Source organism: Giraffa tippelskirchi, chromosome 10, assembly GCF_054371585.1.
Source record: "Giraffa tippelskirchi isolate mGirTip1 chromosome 10, T2T-mGirTip1v1.2.pri, whole genome shotgun sequence".
In the NCBI taxonomy this organism is placed as follows: domain Eukaryota; kingdom Metazoa; phylum Chordata; class Mammalia; order Artiodactyla; family Giraffidae; genus Giraffa; species Giraffa tippelskirchi.
Window position 1 is genome coordinate 86,461,039 of NC_137284.1, and position 21,443 is coordinate 86,482,481.

General features: G+C 34.4%; 1 protein-coding gene across 3 annotated transcripts in view; it reads left to right on the plus strand.

Annotated features, from left to right (window-relative positions):
* The window catches only part of SEMA3C (semaphorin 3C), a 202,469-nt gene that overhangs the window by 165,344 nt on the left and 15,682 nt on the right, over window positions 1–21,443 (plus strand). For all 3 annotated transcript variants that reach the window (XM_081535619.1, XM_081535622.1, XM_081535620.1), the window contains 3 exons: window positions 13,065–13,153; window positions 16,681–16,722; window positions 19,987–20,144. In XM_081535619.1, coding sequence (XP_081391745.1) covers window positions 13,065–13,153; window positions 16,681–16,722; window positions 19,987–20,144 — 289 coding nt within the window. The remainder of the gene's footprint in view (window positions 1–13,064; window positions 13,154–16,680; window positions 16,723–19,986; window positions 20,145–21,443) is intronic.

Below are 21,443 nucleotides of genomic sequence, written 5' to 3' on the forward strand. Positions count from 1 at the left end.
GTAATTTATGTAACAGAGAAAGACTCACAATAAGGAAGGACAATTCCAGAACACTGAGAATAAAAGTATACTCTTTGTAAAGTTTATAAGGAAGGTTTGTATAGGATTTTGCCTTTGATCTTGAACAGCCTTGTCAGAGTTGTAAAGCAAATACTATATCCACATTTTATAGAAAAACACATAGGATTACAGGAGGCAGGTTTGTTCAAGTTTACACCATTTTCAAGTTTAAGACCCGAATAAGAATAGAGGGCACTATTGCAGGTTTGGGGAAACAGGTATATGTTCTTTTCAGTAGTAGTATGGAAATTGCCATTAACTGGGCTGTTAATGAGCAATGTTTATCTACTCCTGAAAGCTAACTCCAAAAGGAAAACCATCATAGAGCACAGTTACAGTTGTACTAAGCATTCAGCATATGGTAAAACGGTACTAATTTGTTGTATTCCTTCTAGTGTAACTGACGTTAGTCAGACTCAATAGCAGTGTCCTGAATTATATAGTAGTTTTAGTAGGTCTAATTTTAAATACTTACATTCTCCTTTATCTTTTTCAGTAATAACCAGAACATTATTTCAATCTATAGCTTGACTTAATTACATCTCTTAAATTATTTTTTTATTGCTTGAGCTAAATGTTAATTTTTTAACCAAGAAAATAATAGGTGAACAAAAAGAAAAAGGAAGAAAAAGCAATCCTAGTTTATATTCCCTAATATGAAACTAAATGTATTTCAGTGTTCAGAAGTATGTGAATAGGAAAAGATAATATTCACGTATATTAATATATTAATATATTAGGTAAACTGGCTTGCAGAACCTAGTACTGTGAAATCCACAGTACTATTGCTACAGTGAAACATAAAAGTCCTCAAACCAAGTATAACAAATACAGGTTATAAGTAGCCTTAGTAAGTGCAGGTCAGATTTTGTGACTAAAGTAGTTCAAGTTAGACAGATTTTACCATCAAAGCAATTAAAAAAAAAAAACTTTTGAAATTTAGAGCTGCAGAAAAAAGATTATAAGCCCACATTAAAAATACAGTGTAACCCCCTACTTATATAGAGGGATTATAATATAAATATATTTTTTTACTCTGTAAGATAGCACAAGTAGCTCTGCTTGGCATATTTGGGGGAGAAGGGAGGGGTATTTTATTTTAGTATCACGATTCTCAGAAATATTGTTATTTACATTTTCTTACAGATTTATTGGATCATAAAATTGGAAAACACAATTGTAGACTGATTTTACATGTGGTTTGATCAGGGCCCCAGCTTCTTTTCTTGGAGTTTTTGGCTCTGTCCTCCTTAGCTGGGGGCAGGGTTAAGCTTTGTTCTTATGTCAACTTTCTCATTTTTTTAAATGGCTGCAGAAATTCCAAAACATAACTACAGACCAATCAACCCTGATGGATAGAGGTCATATTGGATTCTCTTTAAACTTCCTGTGAACCTGTGTTTCTATTTTTTATTGTTTCCATTCAGACTAAAAGAAATCCTTTAGCATTTCTTCAAATGTAGGGAGTCTGCAGGCAAAAAAACTTCCAAGCTTTCATTTATCTAAAAATGATTTATTTCATCTTACTTTTTAAAGAATATTTTCACTGGATATAAAACTATGGGTTAATTTTTTTTCTTTAAATAATTAAAAAATGGTTATTTCATTATCTTCTGATTCCATTGTGTGTAATAAAAAGTCAGCAATTATGTATTCATGACACAATGCCTTTTTTCTCTGGCTGCTTTCAGAAATTTCTTTCTGTAAATTTTCTTTTCAGCAATTTAAATATGATGTGACTTTTATATCTGTTTATCTAAGATCTCATGGAATTCCTAGATCTACAACATATTATTCTTCATTAAATTTGGGAAATTTTCAGCCAATATTTTTTCATATAGCTTTTTCTTCCCCAGTCTTCCCTTATTCTCCTTTCGGAACTCTAATTATATGTACATAAGACCTTTTGATGATTTCAGGCATGCCTAAAAGACTGTTTTAATTTTTTTCTCTATGTTCTTGCAACTGGACAATTTGTATTGATTGGTTTCAAGTTCACTGACTTTCTACCTCAAACTGTTATTGCGTCTATAAAATTGATATTTTTTTTTAGCTATCATAATTAAGTTCTAAAATATCCATTTGACTTTTTATAGTGTTTCTTTTATTGCTGAGTTTTTCATATCTTTTCATTTATTAAGACCATATCTTCTTTTCATTCCTGTTTTGCTTTTATTTTTTTAAACATAGTTATAATATTTATAATAGCTGCTTTAAAGTTGTTGCTTACTAAGTTCAACATTGGATAATTTTAACTTCTTTTTCTTCCTGAAGACCATCCCCTGATTCATCTATTTTTTTCTCTTCCTTTCTCTGTCTCTCTTCACATACAATACTTTTTGTTGTTCTTGATCCTGGACATTGTAGACAGTACCTTGGCTTTAGGTTCAAGCATTCAGTTATCAGCTGATCACCTTGAGTTTGTTAAGATTTAATTTACTCTCTGTTAAAATTCTAGTGCTCAAGTAAGTCACTGTAATTTAGCAGGACACAAACTCCAAATGCTCCCCCTCATGTGTGTTTTCAGATCTTGGTTATATGTAGTGTCAGGACATACCTAAAGTACACCTTAACTCTAGAACGTGGCATCAGCCACGTTCTTATAGCATCAGCCTTTTTGTGTCAGCTAGATACCAGAAGGTCTAACAAGGTGTCAGTGTGATCTCTCTACTCTGATGGAGCCAGAATTGCACTTTAACCCAGCATTGCTTTTCTCCAGAGCTGCTGCACCCATAATTTGTCTGTTCCATACTCCTAATAGAATCTGCAATCCATTAAGCCTTGGGAGTGTCATCCTGCAAATATGTAGCCCAGGAATCAGCCATAGACCCATAGGAGATTTCCACGTGGCCTTCTAGAACTGCTTTTCTGGATAGCTTCCTCTCTTGATACTGTGTGCCACAGACTTAGTTTACTTCCGCTTCTCATCTCAGTGGGATGGCTCTGCTCTACTTGGACACCTGCTGTCTGCACCTCTGTTGAAAAATTGTTCCCAGGTAGAAGGTGGGGTAATCATGAAGACTACCTTGTGAATTTTTTTCTTCTTTTAGTCTTTTGCTGTCAGTTATTCATTACCTAGAAAGAATTAGCTCTATAATTCATCCAGTTTTATACTTATTTCTTGCAAGAAGGATATTCTCGTCATTGCATCATGACCAACCACCGTATTGACCTCCAGAAAGATTTTTCAAAATGCATTTCTACCGAAAGTATATGAAAATACCTCTTTATATCCATACCAGCTCTAGGTTTAATATTATTTTAATGTTGGGAGATTAAGTAATTTTTTTTAAATATCATGTATATAGATACACCGGAGAAGGTGATGGCACCCCCCTCCAGTACTCTTGCCTGGAAAATCCCATGGACGGAGGAGCCTGGTAGGCTGCAGTCCATGGGGTCGCTAAGAGTTGGACATGACTGAGTGACTTCACTTTCACTTTTCCCGTTCATGCACTGAAGAAGGAAATGGCAACCCACTCCAGTATTCTTGCCTGGAGAATCCCAGGAATGGCGGAGCCTGGTGGGCTGCCGTCTATGGGGTCGCACAGAGTCGGACACGACTGAAGCGACTTAGCAGCAGCATATAGATATACAGTTTTTAGACGTATGTACTTTGTTCATATATGTATACTTTTATATACATAATATATGTATATATATATGTGTGTGTATATATATATACTTTGATTTCCAAAATATCTGAAATTTTTTATTTTTAATTTCACCTGAGGACTCTACAAAAATATTTAAGTATATACCAAATAAGTCATTAGTTTTATATATTCATAGAAAATATGTTATTTTAGTTGAAATTAGGCAGAAAAAATAAAAAATCAACAGATATTTGAAAATTAATTTAGCACCATTTTTGGCAATTAGAGACAGCTACCAAAAAATGAAATATGTTAGAAAGAATTACATTGTTCATCTTCTGTGATTTTCAAATGTTTGAGCAGATATATATTTATTTTTTAAAGCTTATTTAAAATCAGCACTTCTAAAAATGATAAATCTGTGATCTGACATGGAAATAAACATCTAAATTTTTTTGAAACTGTCTAATTTTTTGAGTGAGGTAGACTGAATACCAACCACACTTTGAGAAACTATTTGTAAAATAGGACCTGATTTCTAAAAGAACATGAGTGGTAGGTGCTTGGGAGTCAAATGAAGTTATGGTATCAACAAATAAACTTGAAAGCCACTAAATACTATATTTTCTTTACAATGCAGAAAGTATTTGAACAATTCTGAAAGATTCTAGAGTAAAGAACAAAGAAACCTGTTTAACTTAGATTAATCTAGTACTAAGGATTTCCCAGGTGGTGCAGGGGTAAAGAATCTGCCTGTCAGTGCAGGAGATGCAAGAGACACAGGTTCCATCCCTGGGTCAGGAAGAGCCCTGGAGTAGGAAATGGCAACCCACTCCAGTATTCTTACCTGGAAAATTCCATGGACAGTGGAACCCTGTGGGCTATATTCTATGGGGTCGCAGAGTCCAACACCACTGAGCACACTGCACACAATTACTATCCAAATTTATTTAACTCTACAAACTTTTTAACATTATCACACTCTGGGAGATGCAAAATAGAAATTTGTTGATTCAGTCTCGACCTCCCTTCAAATAAAGATATTTGAGATGCCTTTGATGAACAAGTAGGGCTCTAACTACCCAAGGGCTGAAGCTGCATGTGTCACCATCACAGCATTTAAATTACCCATTGAATGAGAAAAGCTCTGCTAAGTGTGAGAAAATGTGCTAGATGACCTAGTTTAGGACTATATATATATATATGTAGTAAATTGGGGGCATACATGAATAGAATCACCACCTCTTAAAGATGTATTTACTAAACTCCTAATAGAAAGTTCATAAACTTATGATTCAATTTTATTCTCAAGTTTTAAAAATACTATTAATACTATAAATACTATTTAAAAAATACTATTAAAAGCATGTAGCAGCAGTTTGATAACCTAATTGGAAAAAGAAATCTGTTATGAATTTATATTGTAACTAATACGAACTAAGCAGCCAATTGGTAAGATCTAATTTAGAGATTAACAATGCAAAATTTCTCATCATCATATTATCTATAGAGGTTTCATTTACTAAACTGAGCTTTTGAATTCTTTTTTGGGGGAGCTTTAAAATATATTTCTTAAATTTGGTGTACAAATTGATACAGAAAACTATAAATAAATAAAACAAAAGAAGTATTTATCAAATACAGCAATTTTTATCTTTAATATTACTAATTTTAATTAATAAATACTAGAATTGATTTCCCGGCAGTAATTTACCTCTGAAGTCATGCTGAGGGCTACTTGACATTTAGGGCCACTATGGTGAAGATTGAGAAAAAGGAGGAAAGAATTAAGTATGTGATTTTGGAATTTTTATGTTTGTCTTTACTAAATTGACTGAGGTCCCTCCTTACCTGGTACAAACTGCTAGTAATTATGAACACCAAGAATCAAATTGGCTATGTAGTTTGCAGGGTCTGGTACAACATGCAAATTCAGGGCTCCTTATTTAAAATTATTAAGAATTTGAAGGAGGTGACAACAGAGCATTGAACTAAGTATGAATCCTTCTGACCACAGAAATATGTGTGACTGAACAAGTTTAACACCCATGAAACCAACCCTGATTGGAGTATTTTTATAGGATAATAACCAGGTATATGAAACTGACTAAGTCTGATTAAGGAGGCAGAGTTCTCCTAAATCCCCAGGCAACCAGAAGCCCAGTGGCAAGCAGACAGTTTGGCCAAACAATTTCTAGGGAAACCTCTAAGGACTAGTTTAGATGAGACTCAGTAGATAGATACACATAGGACTGTTCAGATAACCTGCTGGTAATGAGTTTTTTTATACTATGCTATAAATACAAGCTGTTCTCTTATCTGGAGACTGTGGTAAATTTTAAAGATAATGTTGCTATCATCTCTTGCATTAGAAAGAATAAAAAAAACCTAGATGGTATACAATATATAATACAGGAAATAAGTTTATAATACAGGAAAGAAATTTGTCTGGGAAATTTTCTTAAAAGATTCAATGAAATAAAAGAAAATTAAGAGCACTAATATGGGTTGATGGGTCTACTGTGGTATCTTTGTATATAAGTTTATATTATGCAGCTCTCCTATGTGTCTTGCTTAATTCAGGTCACAGTGCTTTATTGCTTTCAAGGCATGCCTGTTAGGTATATCTCATAGATAAGACAGTTGGTCTTCAGAAAAAGTGGTAACTCCAATAATGTAAAAAGTTTTGTTAGTGATTGAGCTAAAAATATCTTGCACTTATTGAGGGTATACTATGTACTAGACATCATACTAAGTAGTTTCCATGTATTTTTCATTTAGATTTATTAGAACTTTTTCAACGGAGAGTGACTTTGTTTACATTTCACTTAAACTAGTTCAAAACAGTAAATTTTTGTGTGCTCAACTGGGAAATGCAGGAGGCAGCCTCAGATATAGCTGAATTTGTGCTGAAGTGATATTTTCAGGAATTTATCTCACCATCTTTCAGCTCTCCCTTCCTCTATATTGTTTGTTCTCAGATGGAGTCTGTGCATGTGGTAGCAGGAATGACCTGAGCACCTCCAGATTTACAAGCCTTTAACAGTCCTGATCTCAGATAGAAAGAGGCTCCCACCTATCTAATTCCCAAGAAGGGCTAAGCCTTGACTTGTTTCTATGCCCACTCCTGCATGAATCATAGGGGCAAAGTGATGTTCTAATTGCACAGACCTAAGTCATGGCATCTCCCTGGGGCTGAGCGATACTCCACTCCTTAGCTGTGTAGATGGAGAATGAGAGAGGTGTTGTTTCCAAAAGTTGTCTCAGGGTGCTATTTCCAAGAAAGGGAAAGTGATTCTGGTAGACCATAGTAACAGATACCCATTATAAAAATTATCATTGTAATTTATATTTACACACAAGCAAACTGAGGCTTAAGGAGAAAAGAAAGATACTCTCCTTCACTGTAACTATATTGCAGGCATGATGCTTTTCCCAAGGAAACAAAAGGTATTGTATACCCCAATCCTTCAGAACAATAAAAGGAATTTATGTTGTGTGTGTTCAAGGAATTACTCACTACCTCCAGAAGGAAGATGTTTGTTAACTGTATTATCATCTTCAAGCTAATAGATTCAGAGATGACTTTATGTAGACATAAGTAATTGGGAATTTTATAGACATTCTGGAATGCATATTTTCTAAATGGCTAACATTTAGTGGGAACCCACTATTAAAGAATCATTTTCTATAAAAGCAAATTTTAGACTTTGAGCTCTTGAGACATCAGTAATTTTTTTCTTAAACCGATGAGTAAAAATGGGTGGAAGACAACCCATATCCATTTATTTACTTAGTAGTGAATGATTTAACCCAAGGATACCTCAAAAGTATTTTCTGTATATGGAACTGAGGTTTTGTGAATGTGTTTTGAAAAGAAACCAGAACTGTCTACCATACATTTTGAGAGAAATTATCCAATTAACCTGGGCCAGCTTAGAGAGTAGCCATGGGGAATTTCATGTATATTGGCTCCTTCTTGGTTCCACAACTGATTGAAATGACAAATTAGCACTTGACAGCTCATATGTCCACCAAGCAATGGTTTACAGTGTGCCTTCATCATGACTACATTGAAACAAATTAAATCTGTCTCTTGAAAATCTGAACTGGAGACTAAAGGAGTCAGGTAGTTTGTAAGAGGAGCAGAAATACAAACACTTCTAGAGTGGAGCCTTGTCAGTGTGTACACACTGGAGTTGAGATCTCTGTTTCTGAGACTACAAGTACTAGAGACCCTGACCAGTCACCTAAGTTTGTTGATTAACTAGGAGAACTACTGCTGTGTCTTTTAAATAGTCCCATCTCAGCAAGGTCTGCGTAGTGGTGAAACAATTGAATAGTCATGTATAATTCTAAGCATCACAGTTTAAATACGATAATCCCAAACTCCAGGGTGTTCAGAGAATGGCAGGTAAAAAGATCTGATTTTTGAATTTGAAAAATACATACTTGAACGTAGTGCTAATGCTTAGACCAGAGAACCAGAGTGTGGAGGGTATAAAGATATACTTGGAGACATCTGAGAAAGAGATTGAGTACCATATATTCTTGGCAGCTGTAAAAGAAAGGCAAGCAGATTCTTTACCGTCTGAGCCACCAATCTGCCTGCAAAAAAAAGGCCAATGACTAAAACAGACAGGCAGTAGAGCTATTTACATTCAACTAATGAAATTTTCCAACCTTTTGCTGACATGTGAAAACTGATCTTTGATGATAAAATTGTAGTGGTAAAATATTGTAGGCAAGATTTCATCGGATAATTAGATATTCTTCAATTTAAAGAAAGTATTATTGTCCAGTTTTATAAAACCTTTCTTTTTTAGAAAACTAAGCTAATTGTCAGAGCTGGACTTACCATAAACTTTAGAGTTCCTCATTTGTAACTGGCTTCCCTGGTGGCTGAGAAGGTAAAGAATCTGCCTGCAATTCAGGAGACGTGGGTTCTATCCCTGGGTCGGGAAGATCCCCTGGAGAAAGGAAATGGCAACCCACTCCAGTATTCTTGCCTGGGAAGTCCCATGAACAGAGGAGCCTGGCAGGCAACAGTTCATGGGGTCGCAAATAGTCAGACAGGACTGAGCGACTAACACTTTCACTTTCACTTTTAAGTGTTTGGGAAAAATCCAAACAGCTCTCTTTCTGTGTTTATGTATTATTTTACTTAAAATAGTCCCCCTATTATAAAAGTTCAAAGTCTCATAAATCTGAATTATTAATAGTGATGATTCTCACAGGATTTAAAACTATTCCATTCATATTTGAATCCACAAATTTGAATGACTATTCTAATTTATGTATATGAAAGCTTTATTATGTAGAATGAGAACAAATGTGTTCATTTGTGACACACTGATGAAAAGTGAACCAGTGTAATGAACTCTGGAGGTACGCTACCTCATAGAGTGTCAATTCAAGTGTAAATATGAAACAGTACAGAAATTAAAATGCATGTTTATTTTCTTGCAACAATGTATTTTTATCATAGATCCAGGCACACAGTAGGCATCCATAAATATTTGTTTCTCTATGGGGATCTTGCATTTCTATGATTTTTTTAACTTAGTTTCGCAGTAGAAACTGATATTTAAATTACTGATATTTATATTAACTGATATTTTTGTAAGAATTTCAGATAAGTTGATGTTTTACTAGGTAGAAAATGTATTTTTATCTTTTAGTAGTCTCTCAAGGGAAATGTACTCGCATTAACAGTAAAACAAAAAAAAACTAAAATAGGAAAGCAAACAATAAATAAAAGTAATGTTCTACCTTTCATCACAAATGAGTCAAAAGTAAGTTTTTGCTTCTTATTATTAGCCCATTTTTATAGCTGTTCACTGTGCTATATCTTGTAAATGGCTGGAATAAAATACATTTGCTATAGGTTTTTTTCAGAAGAAATGATTATTTCTGTAAAATAATGTTCTCATACCCTGGAGAAGGGGATGGCTACCCACTCCAGTATTCTTGCCTGGAGAATTCCATGGTCAGAAGAGCCTGGCAGGTTACAGTCCAAGGGGTCGCAATGAGTCAGATACGACTGAGCAACTAACACACACACACAGTTAGTTAAAACATTAGGTGAAAAAAGTAGTCAGTTCTCTTATTTGAGAATACTTACTAAAATTATTTTCAAAGCTGATAGTTGTGGCTTTAATCAAGATTCCCTTTCATGCAGCTTTATTTGGGATTGTGCTGAGTTTCCACTCACAGTTTCTGCTCAGTCTCCACTCAAGAAGTGGTCATTGCTGTCCTGTAGGCTGACACTGATCCTTGCAAGTTTCAGCCGGGAGCCAAAAAACTCTGCTGTGACTTAAAAAAAAAAAAGTATGATCTTTATGATAACATGACCTAAAACAAAGATAGTTTTACACCCTAATCTTTCACCTACCCACTCACACGGACACCACACACACACATAGAATATCACACAAATCCTTCCCTAGGTGTTATAATTTCAAGGCTTTAATTTTAGGGGTTTTGGTATATTCTATTCCCATAGAAGTTTACACTGTTCTTTGTGACAAATTGTTAATAGAAACTAGGGAACACCTCCAAGCGCCTTCATCTATTTTCACTTGTGATGTGTCTCTGAACCATGTGCCTAAATGTTTTTCCACTTCCAGTTTATCCTGCATTAATTATCTTCCAAGAAACTAGTACAGATTGGTACAGAACTAATTCCAAAGAAGCTAATCGATGAAACAGAGAAAATTCCAGGTTTCTTAATTATATCTAGAGCCTACAAATCTTTAGAATTTTTATGTATTTTTAAGTATGGCTTAGGAAGTGAATTTTGTATTACAGAGTGTAGTTTGAAACTTTAACAGTTAGGTGCTTAAACTTTGTGTCCTCATAAAGTTCCAAGGATTGTTTGGACAAAATCTGTAAGTCTTGTTTTTCTGTATAAACATTATTATTATTATTTAGTAAGTTTTAATTTTTTTAGTTGGTAAAATCTTAGAGTTTACTTTTTATTAAGAATTATTTTATTGTAGAGTTAGATTCATAAAATAGAAATTATAAATAATAAATGGAATTTTTAATGTCAGAATAATGCTTAGCTATGTAATCTCACAGCTTGAGATGTAAGGTTTGGGACTTGTGGTATCGGTTTCAAGTTTTTTCTTTTAAGTGAAAGTCACTCAGTCATGTCTGACTCTGCAACCCCATGGACTATACAGTCCATGGAACTCTCCAGACAAGAATACAGGAGTGGGTAGCCTTTCCCTTCTCCAGGCGATCTTCCCAACCCAGGGATCAAACTCAGGCCTCCCTCATTGCAGGTGGGTTCTTTACCAGCTGAGCCGCAACAGAGGTTCACCACTAAATGATTCCTAGTTTTAAAGTCCTATATAACTCAGTTCAAGTATCTCTTCTTAGTGACATTTCTCAACAGAATTAAAAGATGCTGTAGTGTCTGTTGATGATAATGCACCTGTCAAAATTATAAATTCACAGTTACATGCTCATTCTTTAAGAGAGTGATGGCTTGATATTCACAAAGCAACTCATTAGTTATTTTAACAAAAACATATTTTGGTGAGGAAATATATTTTTACTTTCTCAAAGCACTCAAAAATTTACTTTAACTTCACATTACTAAGTTGCAACTAGGTTTTTTTAAACCTAAAATTTAAGTGATTGGTAGAATAACATAATTATATGTTTAGAAAATGCTTATGTTACATATGAAATTTTCTTAACTAAATTTTTTGACATAAGTAACATTTCTGTGTAGTTACATTTACTTAGACATCTTCATTTTGGCAGTCTCTAATTGAGAAATACAAGTACATTTTTTAATATTTAATAACATTTACTTTTGGCTGTACTGGGTCTTAATTGATGCACTCGAGCTTTCTCAAGTAGTGGCAACGGGGTTACCTTTTGTTGCAGTGCTCAGGCTTCTCATTGCAGTGGCTTCTCTTGTTGCAGAGCATGGCCTCTAAAGTGTGCGGGTGTCAGTAGTTGCCTCAGTAGCTGTGGCCTGAGGGCTTAGTTGCTCCATGGCATGTGGGATTGTCCTGGACCAGGGATCAAACCTGTGTTGTCTACAGTCGCAGGCAGATTCTTAACCTCTAGACCACCAAGGAAGACCCAGATACAAGTACCTTTTTATTTACTTGAGTTTATTTGACCCATCTAATTGGAAACTTTCACTATAGTTTAAATATTCTAAAGAAACATGCCCAACTGAAAACGTTAATTGTGAAAATCATAGAATTGTTCTATGAATCAGTTCTATGAATCACCACTCGCTCAGTCATGTCCAAATCTTTGCGACCCCATGGACTGCAGCACACCTGGCTTCCCTGTCCATCACCAGCTCCCAGAGCTTGCTCAAGGTCATGTCCATCAAGTCCGTGATGCCATCCAACCATCTCATCCTCTGTCGTTCTCTTCTCCCGCCTTCAATCTTTCCCAGCATCAGGGTCTTTTCAAATGAGTCAGTTCTTCGCATCAGGTGGCCAAAGTATTGGAGTTTCAGCTTCAGCATCAGTCCTTCTAATTAATATTCAGGACTTATTTCCTTTGGGGTTGACTGGTTGGATCTCCTTGCAGTCCAAGGGACTCTCAAGAGTCTTCTCCAACACCACAGTTCAAAAGCATCAATTCTTTGGGGCTCACCTTTTTAATGGTCCAACTCTCATATCCATACATGACTACTGGAAAAACCATAGCTTTGACTAGACAAACCTTTTTCAGCAAAGTAATGTATCTGCTTTTTAATATGCTGTCTAGGTTTGTCATAGCTTTTGGGGCCCACATCTGAAATAAAGCCACAGCTATGTTTCTGCTTTGAAAATTATTTTGAATTGTGAGTGAAACATTTTACTATGTCTAAACTCTCTGCAGCTACAGATCGAATGCCAATTTCTAGTACTAGTGATTTACGATACAATTATTATAAAAATTCATTAATAATAATTTGTCTATGATAATATTTTTAGATAGTATTTTTTTCTCATAACCAAATCATTATATGTCAATGTTAACAGAAATATGAGACTGTCACTTTATAATGTTGGTTAGGAGGAGTAATATTCTTAAGGGCCAAACTTAAGGTTAAGACTATTTCAAGAATACATACTTGGTTCAGAAAGAGAAGTTTTGACTTCATAAAACATTTGGACATTCTTTTCTTCTCTCATAGTTAAGTGGCTTTACTGCATATGTGCAAAATGTAATAAAATGTTCCTATTAATTTCTTTTGAATTAATCTCAACTTAAACATATGAGACTTACAGTGAAATAAGAATACTGCAAATGGTAATAGCTCAATGTATACAATTTCATTTTTGATGACTAAGTAATTATGTAAACAATATTGTAAGTTGTTAAGCCAGTAGTCTTGTGTCTAAGTGCCTTTTTTTCCTACATCTCCTTGTTTCTTTCTCTTAGATCGGGGTACTGTGCAGAAGGTGGTTGTTCTTCCTACTAACAGCTCTGCTCGCGGTGAGCTCATTCTGGAGGAGCTGGAAGTCTTTAAGGTTTGAACATCTATTCTGTTACCCTCAGCACATGCACGATAAATGGAATTCTGTAATCTTATGACCACTTGGGAGGAAAAAAAATTGATAAAAGATCAAATAAATGAATGTTATAAATTTTTGAGAGTAGGAAACACCAGATAAAATGAGAAGTATAGAACAAATATTTTTCTGAAGTCATTTTTTACATTTCAAGTTATCTTAAAATAAAAAAAATAGTTTTTTAGATATCATCACAACTTGAAGAATTTTTCTGTCATCATTATTTTTTTTAAATGAGTTCTTATGGTCAAGGTCTAGAATATCTGCCCTGAAAGGGCTTTTATCATTTGCTTCACAAGCCACTGAGACCCAAATAGTTCTACATTATTGATTGTTGGAAAAACTTTCTCATATTTTTTTAGCCAGAAACTTCAAGAAAAACTGCTTTATTTTCTCTTGTTTTATTGCTTTCAATTCAAATGTCACTCTAGTTAAATAAAACAAACATTGTTGTCTCTTGAAACTTAGAACTTCATGTTCTGTCTAAACTTGGAATTGCATTGTTTATTCTCTTTGTCCTTGAATTTGGGATAAAAAGAAATGAAAACACAACAACAAAAAAGGCCCATAGAGGAAAATTCAGGCCGGGTGGTAAAGAACCGTTTGCCAGTGCAGGAGACATGGAGATGAAGGTTTGATCCCTGGGTTGAGAAGATCCCCTGAGGAAGGCATGGCAACCCATTCCAGTATTCTTGCCTGGATAATCCCATGGGAGCCTGGTGGGCTACATAAGGTCACAAAGAGTCAGACATGCTAAAGCAACTTAGCACATAGGCACACACACGTGAGCCTGGAGAACAGGTACATGGTGTCCTGAAAACCCCTCTCTCCTTAAGGTATAGGTCATTATATTGATAGTTCAAACGATCCCTCTTACCTGTATTTGAAAAAATGAGTAAAAGCACAGCCCGATTTTGAAGAAACTTTGCTATGGAATTAATTCTACTGCAAACTTCAATTTCTGACTAAACTAACTAAGAAACAATGGCCATGGACACCAAAAGACCAGAGTGAGCTTGTACTGGAGTAAAAATAGCACTTCAAAACCCCTCAGTGCAAACTATTGCTAGTCTAGAAAGTTGCTTTGCTCAGTTGAGTGAACTCAGAATGCATTAATATATGTTCCCATATTCACCAAAGATACTGGATTTTAAGCACAAAAGTGACGAGGATACAATGGTGTTAGATTATGCTAATACATTTTAAATATGAAGAAATATTTTTTAAAAAGCAAATACAAAATCTGAGTAATTCTGGCAATTTCCCATTATGTTATTAAAGTTACAATTTTTAATGTTAGACTAACTTTGGTATCAGGTTCCTTGTGATTAGTGGATTAATATTGTGCTCACAAAATACTACACATGTGCAGCCAAGTGCCATTTCTATGCCTTCCTTTGTAAAGAAATGTCACTGGATTAACCAAAATCACATTTTACCAAACAATGCATCTATTTTTCTCATTCAATTCAATAGAGGCAACATGAATGGCCAAATAACATGAAGTATCTTACTCAGTAGTTTTCTTGAAGATAAGAAAAAGATTGTATTTCAGCACTTCATTTTTAATTCTGAAATATCTTTTTTTGGTAATCAGAAAATGTTAATTGAGTTTGACACAAACCCAAACATATACTGTATGGAAAGGTCTTGAAAATGTGAAGTATTCTGATCATGTGCTAACTACTTATGATCTGTTATATGAGTTATGCTGGTGTTATCATCATAAAGAACAAACTCTCAGTGGAAAAATAGAGTCAGTCAAAATGCATGTAGGGGGAAATCAACCCAAGAGAGACTAAGGATGCTTGAGCTTTCTTCCGGATGTGTGTGCCAGTGATTGATATGGCTAAACTGAGAGACACAGTTACCAAATAAAGTTACTGTCTTCAGCATGGTGTTTGTGTCACATTTTTTGAGGTGAGGTAAAAATAATTGGGTGTGTATGATATACTGTGATGGGTACTTGAGGAAATAATACATTTAAATTGGAAAAAAAATCCTTAGCTAAGTGTCACACTGATATACTGCAGAAAACTCCATGTAACATTTAAAAACCAGGCACTTTGTTTTTAAAGAGCACAGAACCATAATATCTTCTTTAATCCTCTTTTCAGAACTTTTTCTGAAAATACGTCCAACTTCCCTAAACTTAACTTGAATTCGAAGTACAACTATTAATATTTCCCTAGGTGGATATAAATTGCAAATCTTGCCCTGTATGTGTGTGCATTTCTAAATGAATGTCATGATTTTTTGCAATTGAGTATTTAGAGATATCACTATATTCTCTTTTAAATGTTTGTATGAACACATAACTCCAGAAAGTGAAATAATTATGGGCAGAGTTGATTATGGCAGCATGTGCACACTTGAGTTACTCAGATGAAGCTTCACAAAACTTTATCACATTATCACAAATCTAATCTTTAATCTTTAAAAGAAACTAATGATATGTAAGAAGTAAAATTAAGAACAGAGGAATTTTAAAAAAGGATAACTATTTCAGATAATTTTTAGGTTTTACTAATTCACACTTATCAAAAGAAAACCTTATCTAACAATATTATTTTGTTTTCAACTAAGAGGATTAATAAGTGTACAGTTCAGTTGCTCAGTTGTGTCCAACTCTGCAACCCCATGGACTGCAGCACACTAGGCCTCCTTGTCCATCACCAACTCCCGGAGTCCACCCAAACTCATGTCCATTGAGTTGGTGATGCCATCCAACCATCTCATCCTCCATTGTCCCCTTCTCCTCCTGCCCTCAATCTTTCCCAGCATCAGGGTCTTTTCAAATGAATCAGCTTTTCATATCAGGTGGCCAAATATTGGAGTTTCAGCTTCAACATCAGTCCTTCCAATGAACACTCAGGACTGATCTCCTTTAGCATGGACTGGTTGGATCTCCTTGCACTCCAAGGGACTCTCAAGAGTCTTCTCCAACACCAGAGTTCAAAAGCATCAGTTCTTCAGCGCTCAGCTTTCTTTATAGTCCAACTCTCACATCCATACATGTCTAGTTCAGGCAAATACTTCTTTTCATAGCAGCATTTGACAGGTGAACAATAGTGTCTTATGCAAAATGCTTTTGCTGTGGAGGAATAAAATGAGGTACCATTCCACTGCCCCCCACCCAGGCACCCAGATCCAATCCTGAATTATTCATTGCATTCAATATATCAGATACAATTTTTCAATTATCTCAAGTTTTGCTAATTTTCATATATTTCTAATGACTATATTGATAGATGTGTTATAGTTTCTACTTATTTTTTTAGTTTAGGCATATATTTGTGTAACAAATCTGTCCTTATTTTGAACAGAAAAAATGAAGTTTAGAGATAATTATTGCTAAACTTTGAAAATATATGTGCATATAGAGAGAAATGATAATTTCTTAAATTTTAGCATAAAAAGTCTTTTCATGTAAAATCCTTTTTAAGGATTATTTGAGCAACTAACAATTTTTTTTTATTTTTTAGAATCATGCTCCTATAACAACAATGAAAATTTCATCCAAAAAGGTAAAAACAAGACCATGTTTATTTTCTTTGCATGTAAAAATTTTACTGTTGTAGAAGAATGTATTTTATAATTTTGAAAATTTAATTTTAATATTAGCAAAATAATTAATACTGTTCATAATATACCACACATTTAATTTTGATATGGAATTTACAAGCTTTAGGGGAAGACCAAATAGGTTTATTTTTGTACAGAAATATATTAGAGTAGAATATATATGTATGTGTTTGTATGTGTATATAAAAATATGCAGCAAGATAGTCCAATTTTTTTATATCCTCTATTCTTAAATATTACAGTGTGTAAAGCCAATCAAAATAAAAATAGTCTTTCTGAAGGAAGAATTTAGCATAATATTTGGGCTACTGTAACATCACAAGCATTCTCAGGGACTTGAAATGCGTAGTCAATCCTCTTTTCCTCTTTTGAGTTCCTGCTGCTGTCAAATGTTTGAAATGTGCAGTGCATTCTTTTATGCTTATTTCTAAGAAAGTACTATTTTATAAGGTTTACATGTCACTTAAAAATCTGAATGTCTCAAATCTAAGCCATATCAGGCTTCAGGAATTGGGGAATAAATGTTTTACTATGATTTTATCAGAGATGTTTGATCTAATTTGCAGCTGCACATGCAGATACACAATGATCATGGAAAGAAAAAGCCCAATTCCAGTCTCTGCATTTGCAAAACATGCACCTCTCCAGATCCCAAAGACACTATCTCTTAAGCAAAAGTTCTAAGGGGCAGAGCAGTTTAGTCAAAAATGGGATAGTCTTCAGAATAAGACAGATGTGCATTTGAATACCAACCTGACCCTAAATTATCAATAAATTATTTAACTTCACTGACCTACATTTCTGCCTCTGCAAGGTAATGCTTTTCTCACAAATGAATTAACTTATATAAATTGCCTAAAATAAAGTGGTAGCTCTTGTTGTAAGAGCCTAAGACTTATTTTTCATGGAATATGGAATAAAGTTTTTATGTGTTAGCATAACTAATGATATAACTTTGGTGTTCTTCACCATATTTGGTCTGTTATAGATAAAGAAGTATTCCAATCAGTCTTATACTATTTTCACTTGACTAAATTTTATGAAGAAAAATAAATAGAGTACAAGGAAGCTAAAGATCTCATCTGTCAAAATGTTTGCATGGTGCATAACAAACGTTTTCCCAAGTAATAAGAAGCCATTTGTCATTTTCCCCAGTTTCCTAGGGAGCTGATCTCAAGTCAGAATTGTCTTTGAAGTCAGCAGGGAATCCTTTTGTTGAAAGTAGTTTAATGGAAAGAGAAAGTATCAGAGCAAAATTCAAAATGGACACAAAGCCATTTGTGTGACATAGTAGCCCAGTATACAATTATAGATTTGAGCTCCTAATTCAACTGGTAAACTTGTAATACACAGTCCACTCCATTAAATTACAATGTACAACACACACATACACAGGAAAAACTGAGTATTAAATGTCTCAACTTCTTATATTGTAGATAATTTAAAATCTTTAGTTAAAACAATTATATTCCAGTCAAGGTAACTGATTTGGGGGGAATTCATTTTAACTACATATTGCACTATTTTTTAAGTGTGAAAGAACTGCAGATTGACAATTGTATTTTATATATACTTAAATTCCATGAATTTAGTACTTTAATGCTCAAAATAAAAAATTTATTGTTCATTTTATACTCTTCTATTTTCTAATTTATCCTTCCATTCCATGACAGAAAATAGATTAATAAAAAAGATTATTTATAGAATGAAATTACCTGTATCCTTTCCTCACATAAATACATTTCCTTGGAATATGTTAATGAAATGATGTACTGTTTGTTCATGTGCTCAATAAACATTTATTTAAAATATTTCTAGGGAAATGATTATTATTGAAACATACAATTGTTTTCTTATAGCTTGAATGTCTCAAATGGGGATCAGTAATTTTCAGCCTATTTCCAGAAAAATTTATTGATCTGAATAAAGTATTTTATATAAGGCACAGTAAACTGAGATGTGATTCAAATGATTAATTAGAATTGAAAATGTATAAATTGCTAGCTTGTTCACTGGTAGTTTACTCTATTACAACTACTACTATTACTTAATATTCATTAAACACTTAGATGCCAGAAACTATTTTAAGCAATTTATGTGGAGTTAGTCCTTATATTGTTCTTACATAACATCTATGGAGTAAGTCCTGCAGAGTCCCAATCTTACCAAAGAGGAAGCTGAGATTTAGAAAAGTTACCCAGCAAAATTTTGGAAGCTGGGATCTGGATCTGAGAGACATGCCTCCAGTATCTATTAGACCAATGATGCCCTCACTGATTTAATTTTGAATCTATATGTAATTTGCAAATGTATGTATATACACACACACACACACACACACACACACACACACACACACACACACACACACACACACACACACTCATACACACACACATGTTTGTGCACATGTGCATCTATTCAAGTTCCGACCTAGAAATTCTATTTTAACTTGAGTTACACATCATTAGTCCTTTGTAAAATAAGGACTCTGAGTTAGAAACTTATCCCTTCAACTCCTGAGAACCAATTTATGCATAGCCAAGAGAACTGGGGCAGTATCATAATAAGCTCTTGACACCATACAAATGAAGGAAGATGGACTCTCTTTATTTATAACTTAGGCTCTTGAAGATCTGTGGATCATACAGAACGTTTAAAACATGTCTAAATATAAATACAGTCTTCTAAATAGTTTTAAAATTGCTCTAATGAGTAATAATTCACTTTCAAAAGCAGGTGGAAAAATTTTTTTTTATTTTATCTAATACTATTTTTTCTCAACTTAAGAATGTCCTGCGTTTTAGACTTGACTTTTTCAAATTTGCAAGGTGATGAGTTGCCAAACTTGAAGAATAAGAACACTCCCTTGTGCTTTGCCAAGAGACAGCATTCAAAGAAAAAAACAAACATCACAATTTAAATCTGTAATACATCAGCTCAAATCTGAGAGAACAATGAATCTCAACGTCTAAAACACATTACCATTGTACATGGTGCTCAAACAAGCAAGTGGTAATGTTATAGGTGTATTAACATAGGGAAATTCTATTTATTTTGGCTTTATAACCTTCTGTACTTTGCTTCTTGTTTATAGTCCGTTTCAAAATGCATCCAAGGGTCTGTGGGCATATATTATGTGTTCCTGCTGAAAGTTCTCTTTCAATTTCCACATCTGAAATAAATCACCATCATTCTTCTGATAGCAACAGCTGTATGTGAGCTCCAATGAAGGACTTGCCCAAGTGTCTCTGCATCGCTGCCACATCTACGGGTCAGCCTGTGCTGACTGCTGCCTGGCAAGGGATCCTTATTGTGCCTGGGATGGCCATTCTTGCTCTAGGTTCTATCCAACCGGAAAGCGGTGAGTACTGAATATTCAACTGAAAATCAAAATCAGTATCATCAGACAGTTAAGCAATGCTCCACATTATTGGAGTCAGTTCTTTTGCAGTATCCTGTAAAAATGACACTAAAAGTAGTAGCTATGTTCAGTACCATATGTAGTCTTCAAATAAAGAAAATGGCCACTCGTAAAAAACAAACTAATGGTTACCAAAGGATACAGAGGGCTAGGGGGAGGGGATAGATTTTAACTTGGGATTCTCACAGAAATATTAGAGTGCAGTAGTTTGGAAAAATTCCTTTTTCATTTTAAAGTTCCTCTGCAACACAATCCCCCACCTGCAAACGCTAAAATATTTCAAGAAGCATTTAACTTTCACATTTACCCAATGTTTATCTTTTTTGTTTTATATGCTTCAGATATCCTTAAATCTAACTTTCCTAGGGTTTCCTTATGCCATTTTATTCCTTTGTAATCAAATGCTTGTCCTAGTTCAGGTAACAGGAGCATCGCTCCAGAATAGGTACCCTGAATACTTCCAAAATCTTGATAACCATGCTTTACCCGCTACAATGGTGAGTGTATGATTATTGGTTAGATTAAGAGGTTCAGGTAGTCTGAGGCACAGTGCCTTTTAGCCAAGAGAAGACTTAGGAAGGAAACTCTGAACCAACTTGCACCAAGTTGGAAGGAAACACCAGTAATGAAATTATGAAGCAAAGAATATGCGGAATTTAGGATCAGCCAAAGTCACAGATATTTTCACTCAAAGTTTAGTATGGGTCATGATAAGTGACAAGGGGAAAACCTATAAAACATAGGGTCATCAGGAGACAGCAAATGCGATTAGCCTTGAGCACCAGTGATCTTTCAAGTAAAGTCACTGGAGTGATGGTGCTTTATAACTCCTTTTCTTCTGTTATAGATATAGGTATTTAAGGACTTGACAGATTAAAACAACCCAGCACTTCTGCATATTAAGATTATTCTGATCCTTTTATGCATTACTTCAAAATATTTGTATTATGGGGCAATTATTTGCCAGGCAGTATTCTAGAGCTAGGCATAAAACCTTTAAAAAAAAATAGCAACAAAAAGACAAAAATCCCTCCCTTGAGGGAGAATAAGTTTTAGAGGGGGAATACAAACAATTAACAAAGAAACCCTAGGTATATCAAATAATGGTAAGGCCTATGACTTTTTAAAGGGCAGGGAAGAGAGACAGGGTCTGTGAAGTGGGGGACTACAATATTAAATGGGTGGTCAAGGGAGGCTTACTTGAGGTATATTTATTTTAACAAAAGCTTGAATGTGAGG